General features: G+C 33.1%; 3 protein-coding genes across 3 annotated transcripts in view; all 3 read left to right on the forward strand.

The window, feature by feature from the left end:
* Window positions 1–20,015, forward strand: part of LOC142231651 (uncharacterized) — a 54,264-nt gene extending 34,249 nt beyond the window's left edge. Inside the window, exons 3-8 of the mRNA XM_075302286.1 lie at window positions 2,840–2,947; window positions 4,772–5,059; window positions 10,988–11,331; window positions 14,572–14,695; window positions 18,335–18,532; window positions 18,630–20,015. Of these exons, the coding sequence (XP_075158401.1) occupies window positions 2,840–2,947; window positions 4,772–5,059; window positions 10,988–11,331; window positions 14,572–14,695; window positions 18,335–18,532; window positions 18,630–18,695 (1,128 nt within the window). The 3' untranslated portion in view covers window positions 18,696–20,015. The remainder of the gene's footprint in view (window positions 1–2,839; window positions 2,948–4,771; window positions 5,060–10,987; window positions 11,332–14,571; window positions 14,696–18,334; window positions 18,533–18,629) is intronic.
* LOC142228943 (uncharacterized) lies at window positions 5,066–5,845 on the forward strand. Its single transcript, XM_075299469.1, has one exon. The coding sequence runs from the start codon at window positions 5,087–5,089 to the stop codon at window positions 5,843–5,845; it is 759 nt and encodes a 252-aa protein (XP_075155584.1). The 5' UTR covers window positions 5,066–5,086.
* LOC142231652 (uncharacterized) lies at window positions 5,907–10,722 on the forward strand. The gene has a single exon (XM_075302287.1). It carries the CDS (start codon window positions 8,877–8,879, stop codon window positions 9,153–9,155), a length of 279 nt encoding a protein of 92 aa, XP_075158402.1. The 5' UTR covers window positions 5,907–8,876; the 3' UTR covers window positions 9,156–10,722.
* Window positions 20,016–20,339: the final 324 nt, after the last annotated feature.

Here is a 20,339-nt window from a genome sequence, read left to right on the forward strand (position 1 = left end):
GTTTTATTTAATTATTGAGACTATTGAGATTGAATTGTTTTCATCTATGAAGCTCATTTTTTGCTCAATGGGTACGTAAATAAGCAGAATTGTCGATGGCGGAGTGAAGATCAAGCCGAAGTTTTTAAAAAGCTACCAATGCATCCAGAAAATGGTGCGATTTTTGGGCTAGTGGCATTACACCGTACTTCTTCAACGATGATGTGAATTGTAACGTAACTTTGAATGGTGAGAGCTACCGTGAGATGATATCCAACATAGTTTTGCCCAAAATCCAAGAGCTTACTTGCATGACATGTGGTTTAAAAAAGACGGTTACTCAGCATGTTTACACCCTCAAAAAATCGCCTCTGTAACATATACTCCCAAATATATCCAGCTTCAAGTACCTATACATATATTTACAGAATTTGTTCAAACAAAAAAAAATGTTATGTTTCACCCTAAGCATATCTTTGTTTAAGGCCACAAATGGTGAATTCCAGTTTCTAAACTCTTTTGTGTTAGAATACAAATAAGCACTTATGTTTGTAATTTATTTATAAAAAAATGTCGATAAGCAATCATGAACGAGTACTCAGCATATCTATATATGTATTTTGTTATCTATCTCTGTCGCCTTCTTTATCATTTCTTCTACTCTCTCTCTCTCACAGTGGACTGAATAGTCTAAGTGAAGCTGAAACAAATTGGGCTGCCGCTTTAACCTAACCTTTTAACCTACTCTCTCTCTCTCTAACGTTTCCAAACATATATATGTTTATATGAAATTTTCAAACTTTTATATGTTTGCATCCAGAGATATTATATTTAAGAAAATGTAATGTCCCAAACATTACATGTTCGAACATATTAACATATATGTCCCAAACATATTATATTAGTTTATGAACATTATATGCTTGCACTTGGGAGCCACCGTGGTGCAATGGTTGGCATGCCCGCCTTGCATACACAAGGTCGTGGGTTCTATTCCTGCTACGAACGAACACCAAAAAGTTTTTCAGCGGTGGATTATCCCACCTCAGTAATGATGGTGACATTTCTGAGGGTTTCAAAGCTTCTCTAAGTGGTTTCACTGGAATGTGGAACGCCGTTCGGACACGGCTATAAAAAGGAGGTCCCTTGTCATTGAGCTTAACATGGAATCGGGCAGCACTCAGTGATAAGAGAGAAGTTCACCACTGTGGTATCACAATGGACTGAATAGTCTAAGTGAGCCTGATACATCGGGCTGCCACATAACCTAACCTAACTAACCTTATATGTTTGCACTTAAAAATAATGTGCTAAAAAATTGAGTTACAAACATATAATTTTTAGATCCAAACCTATGGAAAACAGTCTTTTTCGTACGTGTAACAATGTAGTTATTGAGAGGCGAGTTCGGTGAATATTTTATTTCACGTTCGGCACCTGTCAATTGGCCGCCTTGATCGTGCGATATAACGTCTTTAGACTATTTTTAGTGGGGCTATGTTAAAGTCCATAGCCCCACTGATGAACCATTTGATGCGCAGTCGCGGTCAACATTTTCATGACATAATCTTCTAACATTAAATTAAATCGATTCAAACAAAAATTTCATGCATTTTTCTGAATTTTAAGTAGTTTTTTTTTTTTAATTTGCGAAAATTTTGGGATGCTTACGGCTCTAAGCAGCTTCCAAAATATTTTCCCGACAATGAAATTTATTTAAAACGATTGGGTAACGGCGATCGGCGGACCCATGACCGAGGTGGAAAATTACTTTAAGTGACGGATCACTATCGCGCTGATAGTGAACAATTCACAACTTTGAACCACATTTTCCTTCAAAAAGCGTGACCAATACATTTTTTCTCATCCATATGGCTTCTTTAAGAAGTTTAAGTTTACTATTTTTTTTTTTTCAATGTTTATGCGTTTTTGCCCAAAATACATACAAATTCATAAATTAAAACAAACAAAAAACCATCTCACACATTTTTATCTGAAATTTGGCAAAAGTCACTCAATGTCACGTACAAACAATTATATATTTTTTGCGATGTTATTTCAAAGTCATATAATAATAAATTATGCAAAAACAACAGATTTTATGTGTTGTAGGTGTTAAATGTTTTTCTTTCCATTTTTTTGCACAAAATATGCAAGCTAAACTTACATAAGTTTTTTTGCAAATAGTGTACAAGTGCAAAAAATATAGTCATCATAATTTTGAAAGTCAAAAATAATTTTGCAAGCAAGTATTACATAATTTACATTTTATGTTAAAACGCCAATTTATGTTTCATTACGATTTTTTAGAGTTTTAAATAAATTAATAAAAAAAAAAAAATAACAATAACAATAACGAGAAATGAGAAAAATGCTTTAAAATGCATATGTATTCTTGGCATCAGCTGATACAAAACATTCACAATAAAAAGTAAAATCTTTTATTGTGTACACATTGTTCAAATAATATAAAATAAATTGAATTCTAAAGAAATAGTAATATCTTCTTTAATTTATATTTATCAGTATCTAGATGAAAAGTAATAGTAATAAAAATGACTGCTGTGATTGTTTATGATACTTTATCACTTTTAATTTCATGTTATTCGACAAAAATTAATCACAATATATTGCTATTGTGAATCAAGTATACACCACTTTATCATAATTTGGCATGATGAGATGTTCTGGATAGATCATGTTCTCATACAAATGTTGCATCGAGTACTACAAGAAAACAGGCCTATTATTTATTTAGCAAAAACCTACTATGTACTTGGTATAACTTTTTCTTGACAAACCCCTCATCCGCAATAACGATTTTCTTATGGTTATTTTTTTTTTATTTGTTTTCTTTAAGGAATTGGATGTTCTAACACTGGGTGCTCGTGATCAAGAACAAATTATAGCAGAACGTAATAAGAGAACTATTGGATTATTGCGTGAACTGTTTCCCGACTTAACAAAGGTAAGAAGTAAATTCATCTCGCATGCCCTAACCGAAGCATACATAATCTGTAATAATTAAAAATTCCATTCTCAATAGTATTAGATTTAGAGCACACACGTTATCATTAGGGTCCATAAAAATGTCATATTTCTATCGCAATATAGAAAAAAACCTAGACTAAATGTTTTCCACTTATTTAAATGCACAGCACCAAATGAAATGATAGGCATTAAATGAAAAAATGCAATTGCAGGGTGTGTAAAATCATTTATCGGGACTATACTGAAATGCAAAGCATGCAATGGATGACATTTGACAGACAATTGTCAATTCAGTCTTTATGTTTTATTTGTGAATATTGAATTTCGATTTTTTTCTTCATTTTCTTATTGTAAATGTCAGGTAGTAAATGAGGAAATTGATCGTTACGTTAATAATATTTTGCGTCAAGTTGGTCCCAGTGTCTTGGGTACCGCATTGAATCCAAGCTTTAATTCTCCGCGTAGACCTTTAAACGATGATGCCTTTGACGATGATGAGGTTACGAGTAATATCAGCACACCTCCGACAGAATTTGAACCGGATGAAGAATTTGAAACGCAACGAACGAGAAGATATTTTTACAATGGAGAAATCAATTAAGCAGAGAAATTACCTCCACATGAAACATTAATTGGCTTGACAAAGAAAAATTGGCATCACTCTTTTTTTGGAACCTATAAAAACAGATAATGAGATTGGAATAAAAACATAAAAAATGCCAAGTATTACCATTACTGAAAGCAAGGGGGCGTTTCCTAAAAAAATTCAATATATAAAATATCTTCTGATATAAAATAAGAAAGTTAATTAACACATATGTCAATGTTGTCAATGTTGTCAACCATCATATATTTCGTTGTATGAGCGAATGAAAATAAGGATTATTCTAAATTGCCTTCCTAAAAAGTTAAAAAGAAATTATGCAGAGCATTTGAAATTATAAAAATATTCTGGCAAGTATTTGTAAAAAGAAATTTTATATGCATGGAAAATCTTTAATGTCCCACATTAAACTGCAACTGAAATTCCCAATAATTGCGTTATTGTGATTGGCTAATATTTCAGCCCATGAAAGGAAATAGCGCAATAGCATCTTCATGAATTTATACAAATAATCTATTTATAACGAAAAAAAAATTATTCAATATTAAAATACAAAGCTATTTCGAAAAGTTCATATTTAAGAGTAAATAAGCCATAAATATATAATTGAAATAGTAATACTTGGCAATATTAAATGAAAATTGGCAACACACACACACACATCCAATAATTACAATCATCCCAAAAAACGGAGAACAAATTATTGCAATGGAAAAAAACTGGCACTAGAACACTAATTAAACGATTAAATCATTATGTCAAGCACTAAGTAACTAACAATGAAAGCAATATCCAGCAACTTAGTTACCAGAATTGAAATCACAAACAAAAATTCTGGTCTAGCCCTTGGCATAAGAAAAACCAAAAAACACCTATGAATGAATAAACATTTTCCCTTGACAGTAATTGCATGTTATTGGAGATTGATTTTTATTTTTTGGAAAATTTTCTTTCAAATTTAACACAAGAAATCTGGCAACCATATATACACACACACACACATAAATACACTCAAACACTATTGCTGTGTAAAAAACAAAAAGTAAATCTATACTGGCCACACAATATATCGAATCAGCAACGAAAAATAATATTTTCTTGGCAATTTAAGAAAATCAAAAACATTTCTTCACACCTTATACATATATAGAATGAATGAATGAATGAATATATATCTCCAAATGAATTGTTTTATAGACAATCGATGACATAGTCAATCGTATTATTGCCCAAGTGATACGTGCTGTAGGTCCAGAAGTTGTACGGGGTCTATTCAACAATCGTGGCAATACAACACCAAGGACATTTATAGATGCTGATTTCGATGATGATGATGATGATGAAGATGACGATGATGTGGGTTCCAATAATTCCATTGATAATGAAAGCAAATCCTCCACTACGACCACTACAACAGAAGGCAATGATGCCAGGGTTAAAATTGATTTACCCACATTTGCCCCAGAAACTGCAGATAAGTCCAATGTGAGTCCATCAGCAACAGTGGCGAATATGTTCGACACTCCTTCAACAAATCCTACGACTACACCATCACCAACAACGATTATTAGCAGTCCAAGTTCCTCTAGCACTAGCTCCTCAACTAGTATCTTAACAATTCCTACTTCTCCAATGACCACAACTACTGAAACTACAACCACTACAACTACAACTACTGAAATACCTACTACTACCACTACTACAACTACTGAAAGTCCCACATCCACAACCACTACAACTATTTCCACAACCACACCTTCCGATTCGATTTTAGTAATACCTCAAAGATCGACTAGAGAAAATCCCATTTCTACAACCACTTCCTCAGTTCCTTCAATAACACCAACAACAACAACCGCATTATTGACACTACCAACTACAACTCTGGTCCCCACTTCAACATCCCAACGGACACAAAATCCCAATCCACAAATTTCCGATATACTTTTAACAAATCCCCTTTATACTTCAACCAAAACTAACACATCAAATAGTGATTCATTAGCTAGCCCAATTGATAATACTAACAGTCAAAATTCAAATACATTATTTAGAGCTGCAAGTGAATCACAATTGATGGAAATAATCGATAATTTAAATCGTTTATTAAATAGTACAAATTATTTTATTGCCAGTAGAGATAATTTATCGTCCTCCTCATCACCGACGACCGATGGAATAACCACAGCAACAACAACTTCAGAATTCACGCCAGATACAACAACATCTAAAATTACCAAACTATTACCAGTAACGAACAATAATATCTAAGAGTAGAAATCAAGATCATCATCATCACCACCACCACCACCACCACAACGACCAAGTAAATTTAATTTCGATCGTAGCGTTAATTGTTCAACAAAAACAACTCTGTAATCTCATCAGCTGTAGTCATCGTTTAATTATCAACTGTGAAACAAAAAATGCAACACTGTAGTCACATCAACTGTAACTGTAGTTGAATCCAGTACCTTAAACACCTCATACGAAATTCGCCTGCGCACTAGTTGTTCTCTTCCAAAAAAAATTTTACCAATTGTTAACTAATTTCATTCGTTAATATCATCGAACCACGATATCATCCTTAACAGTGTTTTCTCGATAAATCATCATCGTTGTTAGTTTTAGTCTTACGATATGATAGATATATCCCGATGGGTAGTAATAATGTTGTGTATATTTGGGAATTACCTTTCGTTTCACATTTCAATATATAATTTCAGATACATCGTTTTCATTATAGATCTATTTCATTTTTTTTTCCATAGTAGATTTTTGATATTATTTTGTGTACTTAAATCATTGTAACATTATTGAAACATCTATATGGTAACACAAAAGGCATGAGACCTTTTTGGTTTATTACTCTATTGGGAGGTTAAATCAAAATTTACTATAATGGGGGATTTTTTTGAGCAGTGGGAATTATTACAGAAAACTAAATGTATTTTTATGCCCATATGCAAAACAATTTATTGACAGTTTATTGAATGAATTTATATGATAAAAGTAGACTTGAAGTTCTATTTAACTTTTTTGCATAAAATTTTTAAATTTCGTATAATCACGTTTACGTGTTAATAACGCACGTGCAAAAAATAGCTCTTTCCTTTTAAAAAGAGAAATTTTAGACCAACGCAGTTAATAAAGTTGCCGCTTTAAAGGCAAATAAATCTTTATTTATTGTACCCGTTGTCACGTTTTTTCCCAATGAACTTTGTTTAGTCTGAAAGAAATAACTTTAACAACAAAAGAAAACTTCTTTGGTCTACATTTTGTTACCCAGAGCAGATTTTCGATGCATTTCTTATGAGAGCAAAATATAAACATTTGATAATAACGCCTCACGGAATTTTCGTTAGCAAACGTCTCTATCTATTTCCTATGGGTATCGGAAATTTTATTAAACGCAGAGAAGGAATATGATCACCTCAAACAGGTTTTAAGAATAAAATATTATTTTTGGCCGGGAATCATTTAAAATTTTTATCTTAAAAATGTTTTTTTTTTCTCACCAAACATATAAATGGTCACTGAAATCAGATACACAATTTGCGAGAAAATAACATGGTTGCGACAAACATGTTTCTTGTTCTCATCCATAAATAGCGTTTTGCTGTTGAAGCATGTTTGAGGTGATCATATTCTTTCCATGGGTGCAGAGGTGCATACCGGGCATTAGGCATATCTGAAGAGCTTTCAAAGCGATGAGCTTAACATGGAATCGGGCAGCACTCTGTGATAAGTGAGAAGTTCACCACTGTGGTATCATAATGGACGGAATAGTCTAAGTGAGCCTAATACATCGGGCTGCCACATAACCTAACCTAACCTAACTATAGGGAAGTTTATGAAGACTCACCTCCTTCCAAGTTTCCATCTAAGCATATAATATTTATGTCCCAAACATAATATGTTCTAACATTATGTTAATATGTCCCAAACATGTTATGCTAGTTTATGAACATTATATGCTTGCACTTAAAAATATTGTGTTAAAAAATTTGAGTTCCAAACTTATAATTTTTACACCCAAACATATGAAAAACAGTATTTTTCGTCCGTGTATGCTTCCATTAATTTTAAAATTTTCAGCCTCGAGACATTGCGTTTTTACATCGCCCTCCTCTATGTTGTCTCCGCCCATTACGTCCTCTGGAAGTCTAAAATAAATAGGAGAACTTTAGTTTTTTCATATTTTTAGAAAAAGTTGCTCAAGAGAGAGGTCCCCCTATCCACATATATATTACAAACTGGTCTGCCCCTTATTAACTGTTCCCCTCCTTCTACATTCTCATGCAAAGGGTATGACCTCCTGTCACACAAAATATCAAAAAATATTGTACGGGATACTTGTATGGAGACCATCCCCAACATTCTCTGATAAAAATTATATCGAAGAACTTTTCTTAATTTTTCAAAAAGTCAAAGGGCAAAGGGTAGGTGCCCCTCCTCGACCAGATCCAGATGGGGGTACATCCCATATTACAACCTTCCCCTACATCATCTGTAAATTTGAAGTAATTCGGATAAGTTTTCACAATACATAAAGAAGTCGGGCACAGGGGAGGCCCCCCTCCCCAACCAAGGTTAAAGGTTAAAGTGGCAGCCCGATTAAGATTCAGGCTCACTTGTGATAAAGTTCAGTCCTTGTGATAAAGTGTAGCGGATGTTAGTCAAATTTTTTTTATCTTATGATTTAAAAATTGAATACACAGAAAAATTTCATTAAAATCTTAATTGAATTTAAAAAAAAAAACTTCAATTAAAAATTTAATTGATTCAACAAATTTTTAAATTGAAACAAAAATCAATCACAAAAATTAATAGTATCAATTGATGTTTAATTGGATCAATCAAATGTTTAACTGACTTTCAATTAATTTTTTAATTAATACTATCATTTCTGTGATTGAAGACATTTCAATTAAAAATTAATTAATTGAATCAATTAATTTTGTGATTGAAGACAAAATTTTTTTTCTCTAGGAAAATATTTCTTCACATCATTTAAGGTTGAGTTACATAGCGTGCGTTAATCCGTGCGATAATGGAAGGGTTGATATTTTTCAGTTTGAAGCACTCTAACAAAACTGTTGCTTTCAAAGAGAAAATTCAACTCTTCAATCAACGGACGCATTAACACAAGGTATGTAACTCAACCTTTAGCCATTTTTTAAATCTACACCTAGAAACACGCATAGTACACACAACACTAAAATTATCTATTCCTTTCCAAACCAACAAAAAAAAAAACTGGGAAAATCTGTTGTTGTAGCAAATCGATGAACAAGCGAATATGATCGTTTCCAAAGTTTTGCGTACATTGGGCCCCACTATTTTGCGAACAGCTGTTCAAGGCAATACAGCAAATCGTGCACGAGCTAATTTCGATAGTGACTTTGATGATGATGATGACGATAACAGTTCCTCTGGAGGTGCTACACGCGTTCAAGTTGAATTGGAAACATTTGAACCTGAAGACGATGATGACAATGAAATATCGGGATCTTCATCAACGACTACAACCACAACTACGGAATCAACAAAATGTGAGTTGGAAATGGATTGCGACTGAACAGTGTAATTTTGCTACAACAACTGAATAATGATACATGGAGATATCGCGATTAATGTCCAAATCCTGTTTGGACATTTCTCTATTCTCTATGAGATTTGAAACTTGGAAAAAATTGTTTCTAATAATTGGCTTTTTCTCTTTCTCTCCTTTTTTGTTTAAATTCTTTTCAAACAGAATTGGTTTATTACATAAGCAAAGAAAAAACAACAAAACCTCACATGAAAATTGGCAGTTACAAAAACGACAAAACAACCCTAATTGCAAAAAAAAAAATAAAACACCATCGAAACAACAACTTACATAAAGAAATTTTAATAAAAACAAAATACAAATGGTCATTATATTTCATTTGTTTTCTTCTTTTCCATTTTCTGTATTTCAACTCTAACACTCGCTAATTTCGGATTATTTTGTTTACTATGTTTAGGCATTTTTCTACGAAGCTATGCGTAGTTGTAATCAAAAAAAGTAGGTGGCAATATCTGTGGCATTTCCGTTAGATTGCCACAAGAGTTGCCAATTTGAGTTCAATCCTATACGACGTTCATTTTATATGATTTTGTAACAACTTTTTGGGGATTGTACATACATACAACAATGCCAACACTTTTGTGACTACTTTTAGGAGTCAGATCAGAAATGTGTTTTTATATAAAATCCCCAAAAAATTTTACAAAAAATCGTGCAAAACGAATGGTGTATTTTATATTTTAAGGAAATTGTCTGAATATATGACCAGTTCATTTTAACAAAATTATTAACATTTAATTTAATACTTAAAACTGATTTGTTTGTAGTTTATGTTTTAGATATTTTCTTTAGTTTACGTTATGTGGCCTAAGCTTAAGTTATAGAAATATTTTCCGCTATCTTATTGAAACAATACCGAAACCATATGATTGACCATGATTTCTCATGCTTTTTGTTTTCTTTTTCTCTTTTTATATCTATTTTCATGCGCATACCACATTCAAAAACAATCTCTAAATCGACTTGTGAAAATAACTAAAATTTTTTCGAAAAAAATAAACAAAATTAAAAATTTCGAACCATCAAAAAACCAAAAAAAAAAAAAATATGTATACAAAATACATCATAACGCACGTGCATTACCATAACAAAAAAATGCAATAAACATTGTAATAAAATTGTGTATTAAAACCATAAAAAAACAACACTAACCAAAAATAATATATTCAAATTTTAATCATTTGAATATCAAAATTTTTGGGACGGCCCACTTTTCATCTCACTATATACACCTCTATGTTTGGTTGCACATACATTTTTGTGTTTTGTATTTCAATTCATAATCATTGCCTTACAACACCTCTCCTATCCTATATTTTATACTATCCTATCCCGCCAATCTATCCCCTGTTAAATCACCTTTATCTCCTTACACTATCCAAATATCATCACTTTCTCTATCAATCTCCTTTTGAAACTGTCTTACTAACACCAAAATCAAATAAACTAAATATAATAAAACAAAATTTACATAAATATGCACAAATAAAAACATTAAACTAAAAAAAACAAACAAAAACAATGGCAACACCTATTATATGTTTTTTAATCGCCATGGCAACTCCTGGTATACAAAACTACCCACATCAATAATTAATTTAAAAAAAAACGCAACTGACTCTGACCCTGCCTACCCTGATGTTGCATGATGATGTTCTCTTGTTGCACCCTACCCAAAAACTATAAAAAAAACTTCCCCTTCCACATCGTCCTTTTGCAAAATATCAAAAACTTTGATATTCCCCATCAACAACAAAAATCCTGCACTTTGTTCCGTTGCCATTTTTCAATTTTAAAAGAATGGTGCCACTGATACACAAATTGATTTATCGGCTATTAACAAACAATTGGAAGAGACTATACGTGTTGCCCGTCAAGTAAAAGAAGCTGAAGCTGCGGCTGCCGCTGCTGCTGTCTTCCAAAATGCAGCAGAGAAACAAAATCAACCTGCTCAATTACCAATTCCTTCATCCAAAGTGGAAGAGACCATTCAATTGAGTTTCAACAATGAATTGACCAGTAATGATTCACCCAAAAGCATTAGCAATGATTTACAATTGAGCGAATCTAAGTCACCTGCCATTGATGAATTGTCTTTGGATTCAAATGAAGATACTGCCGATTTGGATGATAGAAATAAAAGGTATGTAGAAAATATATGTATTTGTCCTCGGTGGAGTTATCGACTCTGGTATACATAAGACATTGAAAGGGTTATTCAATAAGAACATAAAATAATCAGTAATTTTTCGTTCGTTCGATTTAAACGATTATTTGAAAGATTACACTAGTTTACATTGAAAATTTACATTTGATGAGAGTTGTATTTTGATCTGCTGAATACGAAAAATAAGCGGACATTTCTAACACGAGATATAATTTGTTTAGTGAAAATAGGGACTAAAAATAACGGGATATCTCAAAAACTGTTCGATAAAAAATTAAAAAAAAATTTTTTTTTCAAATTCAGCAGATCAAACTACATAAGAAAAGTCATATCTCATCAAGTGTACGCAAAAAAATATATTTTATAAACTAGTGTTGTTAATGATTCAAGTGATTTTAACCGTCGACGTCGGCTCATTTCGACGGAAATGTTGGCAAAAATTGAGTTTCAACAGCTGTCGATAACAATGGGTCGGCTTATTATTGAAGTATTTTATTTAAAACAAGTGAGGAAAGTCTACAGCTGGGCGGGGCCGTCTATATTATACCCTGCACCACTTTATAGATATACATTTTTGATACCATATCAAATCTGTCAAATGCGTTGGGTGCTATATAAAGGTTTATTTTCCCATATACATACAATTAAATCTGAACCGATTTGACTTCTTAGAAAATCTCTAGACTTCAAATTTTAATCTCTAGACTTCAAATTTACATCGTATCTTCGATATCGGTCGATAGATATCATAGGCATAGGAAAAATTTATTCATTTTTACAAGGTTTTGGTTTTACAGCGGCGATTTTACAAGACAAATGTGGGTATTTGGGTTATATTTGCTAAACTTGGAGGAACATATATATGGGGACTTTGCCTAAATTTGAGCTGATTTTAACAAAACTTAACTCACATTGCTAAAATGTTACCAGTAAACATTCAAGTTAATCGGAGTGAAATTATGACTACCGGTGGTCATACGAGTCGAAATTGGGCGAAAGATATATATGGGTGCTATATCTAAATCTGAACCGATTTCATCCAAATTTTACATGCATACACCCATAGAAAAAATCATGAACGGCGTGGTCATTTCGAAACGATCCGTTCATGAAAGTGAATCAACACACATGTGTTGTCAAACTGAGAACAGATGCGGTCAATCCGACAACGTAAAAATGACACCATACGTTGTCAAGACAACAACCAGCGTTCATGATCTGAGAACGTAATAGTTACGAATTTATAAACAAAATTAAAAAAAAAAATATTTCCGATATCGTGACTCGAACCTGTGTTGCCTGCACGATACGCGTTAACAGTCGCCTTAGCACATTGCACCAACGGCGGAGTTGCCATAACAACGTCTAACGATTATTTTAAAACGTTTCATGGCCAAAGAAAAACGACTGCCGTTCATGAAATCGTGGACGCCCGCGGACGAAATCGTGAACATTCCGTTTTGATTTTTTGTGAACGTTTCCGTTTCATTTTGACAACGTCCGTTCACGATTGTGAAACGTTATTTTTTCTATTAGTGTAGTAAGAATGTTAATACTATCCCTGGTGGAAAATTTTACGTAAAGCAGAGTAAAACTGTGGCATCTGTGGTCACATGACTCTAAATCGGGCGAAAGATATACATGGGAACTATATCTAAATTTTAACCGATTTCTACCAAATTTAAAATACATTACTACACTATCAATTGTACTCCATGTGCAAAATTTCAAGCAAATTAGTGGAAAACTCTGAGTTCTATTATGATCCAAAACACATATTTGTGCCAAATTTGAAGTCGATTGGACTAAAATTGTGACCTAGACTTTGATCACAAAAGTGTGTTCACAGACAGACGGACGGACGGATGGACATGGCTAGATCGACTCAGAGGCCTACCCTGAAGGATTGTGAGGAAATTATGTGAATACTTTTACTGTCAGAAATAAAATAAAATGTCAGAAACAGTTCAGATTTGTTCTAATTTGTGCTAACCATTGCACCACGGAGCCACCGTGGAGCCACTGCAATGTGGAACGCCGTTCGGAAAAAGGAGGTCACTTGTCATTGAGCTTAACATGGAATCGGGCAGCACTCAGTGATAAGAGAGAAGTTCACAAATGTGGTATCACAATAGACTGAATAGTCTAAGTGAGCCTGATACATCGGGCTGACACCTAACCTAAACTAACCTAACCATTGTCTACCTTTGGCACGAATTATGGCCTTCAATCGGCCGACAAATTTCAATACTGTCTTTAGGACATTTTGACCCCATGGTCGACTAATAAGATTTGGAAGCGACCATCGACAGTTACGGTGGCCCACACCATTATCATCGGCGGCACTTAAGTACTGGTGGCCAAGTGTAAATTTGAAAAGTAGACCCAAACAGTTTGTTTGTTCATAAACAGCTCAATTGGGCTTTTTATCGGAGAAAACCAAATTCAGTAACTGATCCCTAACCTTTCTATGTGCATGGATGAGCTCTTGTACTTTTTGGAACTTCAGTGGCTTTAGTCCAAGCTCATTTGCCAATATGTTTTGCATACATTCTTGGGATTTACAGGAGCAAATTTTATATCACTGAGGCATAGATTTCGATCAAATCTGGTATTCACTGTTCGGGTCATTTCTGGATCTGTGATCTTTTGTTTTTGTCCACTTTTTGGACGCGATGCAACACTGCCAGTATTACAGAAACAATCAATGGTGCAAGAAACATAAAAATTTTTCCCATTTAATTTATGGAGGGCTCGAATGATAGCTACTTGTAGTCTTCCAACCAATCTCAATATCACGCTTGAATTCCATCACGAATTGGTTTATTTCACAATACAATAGATCAAAATGCTTTTGTAAGCTTGTAAACCATAAAATATGATAGCAACCTAAAGTTTGGTTATATATATCAACCTCCGTGTATTTGAAATCGTTCACCAAACTATTTTACATAACTGAAGTACTCAGAAATGTTTCCTGTTTAGGGATTGAATCGTATTTTATATATTTATGTTCTTATTGATATCCCTTGAACATACAACCAATTGGCATTTTCGTTCTTTATTCATAATTTTCCCCTGACACCTTTTCCAAAAATTTAAAATTCTAACACTTTACACAACATTTCTCGTTTCTCCTTCTTTTGTGGATTTTCTGTTCGTTTTTTTGGTATTGCTTTCGTGCAAATTTTTCATGTATAGCAATATTTTCAAAAGATTCTTGCAGTTTGGCGGTGCCGGTTTAGCTGGTGGTGCCAGTTCAAGCTCTAGCTCAGGAAGTTCTAGCGGCAGTGGTGCCGGTGGTGCTGGTTCCGGTAATTTCCTATTCGATATTGTCAGAGTAAGTATGAACAAATAAAATGAATTTTTAGTATGTTATACTTTGGACAACAAATAGTAAGACTTTGTTCAACAACAAATAGTAAAGCTTTGTTCATAAATTCCAAAAATTTTGTATATATTCTGGCAAATGTATTTCGCCAACTCAAAGTTGGTCCCCGGCGGCAAAACACTTATGTTAGCGTTTTTTTTTTCAATTGTCATAACAGTTATTAAAATCACGTTTAACCCTTTACTGTTCAAGTCCTCTTTCTACGAACGCATATCACTTAAATAGTCGGTAACAATTCAGAGTGCATCACTCCTCGATGATCTGTCAAAAGGGCTTTCTGTCAAAAGGGCCTTCATAGGACGCTTATTTTTCGGCTTCGGGTCACCGTTGGCATGATATTTGGGTTAATTATGAGCTTCCGTTCCATGCCAGTTATAATGCTTTTTTGTAACATCCTCTTAGCCGGAAAGCATTGTTTGACAAATCAACGCTGCTTTTCCAGTTTTAATTTCAAATGATTTTTAAAACACATTGCTGATCCATCAGATATTCCATATCAGTAAGGCCCCTGTATGTAAATCGTCGATGCTCTAACACATTCCTTTTTTATTTAATTGACATATTGATCATAAGCTTGATTGATCTTGATCCTGGACTTGATTCATCGTCAACGCAATCTCGACTCTATTGGGATAATTCTTACTATTCACAAACACTTGCTCGGAGCATACAATGTTTCATTTCACATACAAAATTTAATGGAAATTTTTTTTATGGAAAAATCAGACAGAAAAACTTATACCAAACACTAATGATAACCTTTATGTGACATTTAGCCCTTTATTATCGAATTACATTTAATCCAACTTTATGTTAACCATATATAAGTTTATTATTAAACATTATTTTCACCTTTACTTTCCAAGAGTAAAAATCGCTAACAAAAACAGATTCTGATTGAAACATTGACAACACTGTTTTCAACGCATAATTGTATATTAATCGCTAATATTACGTTCACACTATGTCCGAAATCCCCTTAGAGTAGATATCGTCTGAAATTTCGATTGATTTGAGTAGATTTGCACTGGGGAAATATTAACTGTCCCGTAATCAAATTTTATACAAAGCCTCACTTTTTGTAACCCTGCGGTTATTTTCATTGTATACATATTCGTGGGCACATACGACTTTGTTTGTGTTTTCACATATTGGAAGAGTTTTTACCCAGGTGGAGTTATGAGAATATTTCTCGGAATCAGGCCTTCTATAAGAGCAGCATGCCTTCTATTAGAAAGGGCTGATAAGTGAAGTCGTTTTTACTGTCCGAGTTTGGAAGAAATGAAGAATGGGTTACATTATCCTGCATATGTAATTTCTTCTTTAGAAACTGATCCCTCAGACCTTACTTTTTGTAAAGAAAACTAAGGCCTTACCTCCCACCCTCACCCTGAATGGCTAAGAAGGCCTGAAAGAAGACATTACTGGTCATAAATTTTACTGTTGGGTATCTTTGCCAAAAACAAATGAAATTCAATCTTAAGTTAAATCCAACCAACAGCTTAACTGGTAATTATACCCACCACCATAGAATGGTGACGGGGGTATAATAAGTTTGTCATTCCGTTTGTAACACATCGAAATATCGATTTCCGACTATATAAAGTACATATATTCTTGATCAGGGAGAAATTCTAAGGCGATATAACGATGTCCGTCTGTCTTTCTGTTGTAATCACGCTACAGTCTTCAATAATGAAGCAATCGTGCTGAAATTTTGCACAAACTCGTCTTTTGTCTGCAGGCAGGTCAAATTCGAAGATGGGCTATATCGGTCCAGGTTTTGATATAGTCCCCATATAAACCGACCTCCCGATTTGGGGGCTTGGGCTTATAGAAATCGTAGTTTTTATCCAATTTGTCTGAAATTTGAAATCTAGAGGTATTTTATGACCATAAAGTGGTGTGTCAAAAATGGTGAGTATCGGTCCATGTTTTGGTATAGCCCCCATATAGACCGATCCCCCGATTTTACTTCTTAGGCTTATAGAAACCACAGTTTTAATTCAATGTACCTGAAATTGGAAATCTAGAGGTATTGTAGGACCACAAATACGTGTGCCAAAAATTGTGAGTATCAGTCCATATTTTGGTATAGCCCCGACCTCCCGATTTGGGGTCTTGGGCTTATAGAAACCGTAGTTTGTATCCAATTTGCCTTAAATTGGAAATCTAGAGCTATTTTAGGACCATAAAGAGGTGTGCCGAAAATGGTGAGTATCGGTCCATATTTTGGTATAGCCCCCATATAGACCGATTTCCCGATTTTACTTCTTGGGCTTCTAGAATCCGAAGTTTTTATCCAATTTGCCTGAAATTGGAAATCTAGAGGTATTTTCGGGCCATAAAGAGGTGTGCCGAAAACGGTGAGTATCGGTCCATATTTTAGTATAGCCCCCATAAGAACGATCTCCCGATTTAACTCCTTGGGTTTCTAGAAACCGTAGTTTTTATCTGATTTGGCTGAAATTGTAAATATGCTGGTATTTTAGGCTCACAAAAACTTGTATCGAATTAAGTCTTTATCGGTCCATTTGGTAATGCCTCCATATAGACCGACTTCACTTCTTGAGGGTATAGGAGGCGCACTGACCATGAAAATTGCTTGAAACTCAATGTAAAATTTCCAGATTTTACTTCTCGGGTGAAAATCTACAGATTTAAGATTTCAAATCAAGACGTTATTTTATAATTTTCTTGCACATTTACAAGAGATGTTAATGGTTCTTATTAATCCAGAATCTGATATAGTCCTCATAGGTGAAATCTTTAAATTTATCTTCGGGAAGTGTCCTCAAGTCCTCAAGCCCTCCTTAAATTTCAAAGGAAACCCTTCATGGTGGTGGGAATTTAAGATTCGGCCCGGCCGAACTTACTGCTGCATATACTTGTTTTTAAATAATAATAATATTCAGTGCAAACCGAAAAAATGTTCCCAAGTTTACTTTCTCTGTTGGTAAACAAAGAACAGTGCTTAAATTCGCAAATTAACGAAATCTATTTTTTGGCCAGCACTAGAAATTTTTAAACAGGTTTTGGTGTTAAAACCCAAAATTTCGTACCGTATATGAAAATGATGTAAGCATTACATAAAATCCCTATAAAAAATCGGATTGTTCAAAAAACTAAAATAGGAAATATGCTTTTATAAGACAGAAAACTCATTAGAGGCATTTATCCGGTCGTGTAAGGTAATTTTAATACTGGTAGATATCAATATAATATAGATTCAATAAAATTTATTAATGAAATTTATTTTAAAATGACAAAACATTTTCTTTTATATCTCATCTAACTTAAATTTCCCTAATCCTTTCCCAACCCCTAAACGGCCACTTAAACAATATCCCGTTATAATTTGTAACTATCAAAACACTTCGACATGTTGTAATCGATAACCCAATCGATTACAATGTTATCACGATTGATTTAAGCGCTAACAGCTAGCTGGATATTGTTTATAGGACAGTCATAACAATTTAAATCACTATCACTTTTTATAGCACATGTTATTAATCTCTATCTCTCATATTTCTGTTTTAACATCTCTTTTATATGATAAAACTCCCCTCCCTCTTAAAAAATTAGCTTTTCTCTGGAAGTGTACAAACTCAAGCTGGTGATGAAGCTGCCAATAGTGCCAACAGTGTAAGCAGTTCCAGTGATTCGGATAGTGAAAGCCAACGTGGTAATGATGGCTATACGGAAGGTATTCCCGGACCAGTAACAAGATTGGTTGTCTTAGCTAACCGTGGTTTGGCTAATTTGGTGCAAGATTTGATCTTGGTAAGTATATATTATAAAATTTGTCGGACCCAAGATTTTCCTTAGGACATCACTTCCATAAGCAAAATTCTAATTATCATTATTTTTCTTTCTACAGCGCGTGGCAGCTACCAGTGAGAAATTCGTCAACTTCAAGGCTAAACTTATCACAGCCCTTATTTAAGTCGCAATGTCAGCATTCCACCTCGCACATCAGAAAGTGCTTGCCTCTCTTCCACACATCAAGAAACAAAAACATTTCAAAATTAGTCAAATTATTCAAAATGCATATACCAACACAAAGGCAAGCCTTCATTCACTATACCCATATTTCGACGCCTCCCTCCCCATATATATGTATGTCAAAGAACATTCTAGATATTCTTGTCAAAATTAGTTTAATTCATTTTGCCCTACTCCACTCAAAATATCGACGATGTATATCCCGAGAGAAGAAGAAAATCGAATGGCAGAATTTGTTAAAAATTCTTTGCTGTAACATTTGAACATGATTCATCATCCCCTTTTTTAGTTTTATTTATTAAAGTTTAAAACAATTACAAATTAGAACAAAACACAAACATTGTAAAACATATTGGTGTGAAAACAAAAAATCCAAAAAGAGAAGAATTCTGAGAAAACGAAAATAGAAATCAAATTTTGTAAATTTTAAATTTTTTTCATGTTAATTTTATTTTATTTTTTGTTTTTGTTATCGAAAGAAGCCTATTTTGTTGCTCTATAGTAGTTCGAACTGCTTGTAAATAATTTTTGTTTATTTCTCTGTTTTTTTTTTTAATCCTTTTAGTTTATTATAAAAAAAGTCTTCCTAATATTCTCTTTTTTTTTAATACAAATAAGCCTAAATATGACTGTGGTGTTACAAAAAAAAAAACTATTTTAAAACAACAACAGGAAAAAAACTAAAAACAACAATGTATCATAAAACAAAACTAAAACAATAAATATAATTTTATGTAAAAATAAATTTCCACATTTTTTTTCAAAACGTTTCTAAGAAGTTGTTGTTATCTGTGTCTAATTTTTTCTCCTTTCTCCAAAAAATCTTACAAGTTTTGTCTGTCAATTTTTCGGTGAAAATATATACTAGAAAAAGTTACACCCCTTTAAGTTAATTGTATTTGATCTTATAAATACTGGAGTTGTTTTTTCTATATAATTTTTAAGCTTAAACTATAAAGTGTTTTTTTTTTATTTCTAGTTTTTAAGATTGTAAAAAATCCCTGCCCCTGTTTTCATCCGTGTAACAATTATATTTTTTACCACAAATTATTTTCAATTCATCTCTTACTATTCTGGTATGGAATTTAATTTAATTTCTACACCTTCAGTTATTTTAAACATTTTTCTCAGTTTATATAAATATTTCGCACTAAATGCAATCATTTTGTAATTATCCTGACTACCTACTTTCTCTGTGTTAATTTGTAAGTGTTGTAAATACAAAATAAAAAATACTTAGTTAAAAAATTTTAAAACATAATTGTTTTTATTGTTTTAGGGTTAAAGGTTAAAGTGGCAGCCCGATTAAGATTCAGGCTCACTTAGAATATTCAGTCCATTGTTTAGGGTTTAATAGTTTTTTTCTCTTTACACTGAAAAAAACCTAATATAAAAGATTAAAGAAAGTTCATAATGTTTGCTTAATATGTTTTTCAGAAAACTTAGGGTACGAATCATTGAAATTTTCGTCGCTCCATGTAAAGTCGTATATCTTGGAAGTAAGACAAATGTTCCTCAAAGTAAAGAAAAACACTTTTGATTTAAAGAAATAATCCTTCGACTATTTAAGATACTGAAAAACAAA

This window comes from Haematobia irritans, chromosome 3 (genome assembly GCF_050003625.1).
Source record: "Haematobia irritans isolate KBUSLIRL chromosome 3, ASM5000362v1, whole genome shotgun sequence".
Taxonomy (NCBI): domain Eukaryota; kingdom Metazoa; phylum Arthropoda; class Insecta; order Diptera; family Muscidae; genus Haematobia; species Haematobia irritans.

Coding starts and splice junctions, on each gene's coding strand:
- LOC142228943 (XM_075299469.1), top strand. CDS start 5,087: ATGTTCGACACTCCTTCAACAAATCCTACGACTACACCATCACCAACA.
- LOC142231652 (XM_075302287.1), top strand. CDS start 8,877: ATGATCGTTTCCAAAGTTTTGCGTACATTGGGCCCCACTATTTTGCGA.